The sequence below is a fragment of the Triticum urartu genome, chromosome 4 (assembly GCF_003073215.2).
Source record: "Triticum urartu cultivar G1812 chromosome 4, Tu2.1, whole genome shotgun sequence".
NCBI classification, from domain to species: domain Eukaryota; kingdom Viridiplantae; phylum Streptophyta; class Magnoliopsida; order Poales; family Poaceae; genus Triticum; species Triticum urartu.
The window spans coordinates 562,293,773-562,296,304 of record NC_053025.1 but is presented as its reverse complement, the minus strand read 5'-3'; the positions used below and the strand labels follow the sequence as shown (position 1 = coordinate 562,296,304).

The 2,532-nt window shown below is 47.6% G+C and overlaps 1 protein-coding gene across 1 annotated transcript; it reads left to right on the top strand.

The window, feature by feature from the left end:
* The first annotated feature begins 470 nt into the window (after positions 1–470).
* LOC125552707 (histone H2B.1-like) lies at positions 471–1,210 on the top strand. The gene has a single exon (XM_048716380.1). It carries the CDS (start codon positions 553–555, stop codon positions 1,015–1,017), a length of 465 nt encoding a protein of 154 aa, XP_048572337.1. The 5' UTR covers positions 471–552; the 3' UTR covers positions 1,018–1,210.
* Positions 1,211–2,532: the final 1,322 nt, after the last annotated feature.

Genomic DNA, 2,532 nt, shown 5'->3' with positions numbered 1-2,532 from the left:
GCTATGTAGATTCTTCGTATTTACTTTTTATGGGGGAAGCTCAAGTTCATGGTGTCCCCACAGTTTTTTCAATTTTGTGCCACAAACTCCTTTTGTCATTTTAGATAAAATAGTTTAAAAATTATATTTAAAAAAGTACTCAAATGCATAAAATTCAAATAAAAAATACATCTAAACAACATGAGTATGCGTATATGGAAAAATATATCATCCGACCCATCCGTTCTCCGAAATCCTATTCTGCCGTTCCGATATCCTTTGCTTGTCTTTTTCAAAACAAAACAAAAGAAATGCCGTACACGGTTTTTGCCACCACAGCCATAGACGCACCGCAGCAAATCTGGATCGTTGCAAGCAGCATCGGACGGTTCATACTATGCCATGTCAGCGATCCGCGGCACCCACAATTCCACCAATCAGAGCCGAGGTCTCTCCACTATAAACCCAGCACCATGCTCCGTCTTTCCCCAATTCCATATCCGCCACCCACCTTCCCCTGCACACAACTCTCCACCGTAGCCCCCAATCCCCACCCATCTTCCCGGAGCAGCGATGGCCCCCAAGGCGGAGAAGAAGCCGGCGGCGAAGAAGCCCGCGGAGGAGGAGCCCGCGGCGGAGAAGGCCGAGAAGACCCCTGCCGGGAAGAAGCCCAAGGCCGAGAAGCGGCTGCCGGCGGGCAAGAAGACCGCCTCCAAGGAGGGCGGCGGCGAGAAGAGGGGCCGGAAGAAGGGCAAGAAGAGCGTGGAGACCTACAAGATCTACATCTTCAAGGTGCTGAAGCAGGTGCACCCCGACATCGGCATCTCCTCCAAGGCCATGTCCATCATGAACTCCTTCATCAACGACATCTTCGAGAAGCTCGCCGGCGAGGCCGCCAAGCTCGCCCGCTACAACAAGAAGCCCACCATCACCTCCCGGGAGATCCAGACCTCCGTCCGCCTCGTCCTCCCCGGGGAGCTCGCCAAGCACGCCGTCTCCGAGGGCACCAAGGCCGTCACCAAGTTCACCTCCTCTTAGATTCCGTTGCCTGTATCTAGTACCAGATGTGGTTGTTCACTCTGGTTATCGCCAAGTAGAAGTAGTGCTAGTGCTGGATGGAAGTAGTGCTAGTGCTAGTGCTAGTACCAGATGGAAGTTTGACAGTTGCTGTAATTTGCAGCATCAGTATCATCCAGAAGTTGGTTCCTATAAGCAAATTTGGTTATCTCTAGTACCCTTGCTGTTTATCGAACATAAGTTACAATTCTGAATTTTATGGACTGTTAGTGAATCCATTCAAGCAATGGTCTGCTACCTGTAGTTGTTGACCTGGCGTGCCGGTATCATGGACTAGTTCTAATTTTTTATCTAGCGACTGTTCTGCTTGTAGGGTTTGGACTTCAAATGGAATGTGAAATATCCGCACAGAACTGAATAATTCAGAAGTTTGTGACCTGAGACGGCAGTATTATGTACAGTTCTGCATCTGGGATAGCAGTAACGAACTAATCTGTGCACCTCCATCATCACTTCAGAAGTACTGGCACGCCTGTTTAACCGCGGCAATTGTTATAGCCACATTAAAAGAAATTGCGCATTTTTTTAATGATAATCGTGCTAAAATTTCATATCCATGATAAACAATTAAGTATGGGTAGCAAGATATGCACAGTTCATTTTAGATAGTTCAATTTGGTTATGCATCTATCCATTGGCTAACAATTGTTCGGTGAACATAGATCATCATAGACACTCCTAGAGAAAAAAAAATATTGTACTCTCTATTAAGTTTCGTAGAAATTGCATTACTGCTTTTGCAACAAATATGAAGTTCAAGTGGAGTCTATAACACTGAATTAAGGAATATGCAACTGATCTTTTTTACATATGAATATTGAGGTGGCATGGTGGAGTCAGGGAGGGGAGAGTATATAGCATAAAAGATAAATCTATCAGTATTAGGACAAGGGTTCTAAAAACTATCTATTTTTAAAATTCGACGAAGACTACCACAAACTTGGTTTCCCGTTTCAAAAAACACTGATGAGGTAGTGGACACGACTGGGGAAACTATATCGAACAATTAAGTTTGACTGTTTTTATAATCGGTGGGACCCACATGTCAGCCTCACTAAAATCCGCAATGAAGAGGAATCCCACGCTCCCAGCCACCTCTCCCTCTTCCTCCCGACAAAGTGCTGCCAACCACCTTACGCGCTCACGCTTGTTGCATCCGGCCTCATGGTCAACCGCGCCCGCCGCCCGTTAAGTATGAGGTGGCTCCGCTCTCGCAGAGCCATGTCCACTACCTCTAAGTTTGCAGTTCATGCAACACAATAAATGTCTGTTCGAGGTGGAGGCGCGCTGGGAGCGGCCGGGCGCATCGTTCGATAGCGTTCGTGAAAACCCAATTACTGCCGACCTGCTTGCTTGTGGACCCCGTGCTTGCGGAGGCTTGGGCTCTTGATCCGTCCAAGACCATTGTGGGGTTGCCGAGCTCATCCAAGCTGGGATGGTCGAGTTTGAGCGCACGGTCCGTCAACAAGTCGGTGA

Coding starts and splice junctions, on each gene's coding strand:
- LOC125552707 (XM_048716380.1), top strand. CDS start 553: ATGGCCCCCAAGGCGGAGAAGAAGCCGGCGGCGAAGAAGCCCGCGGAG.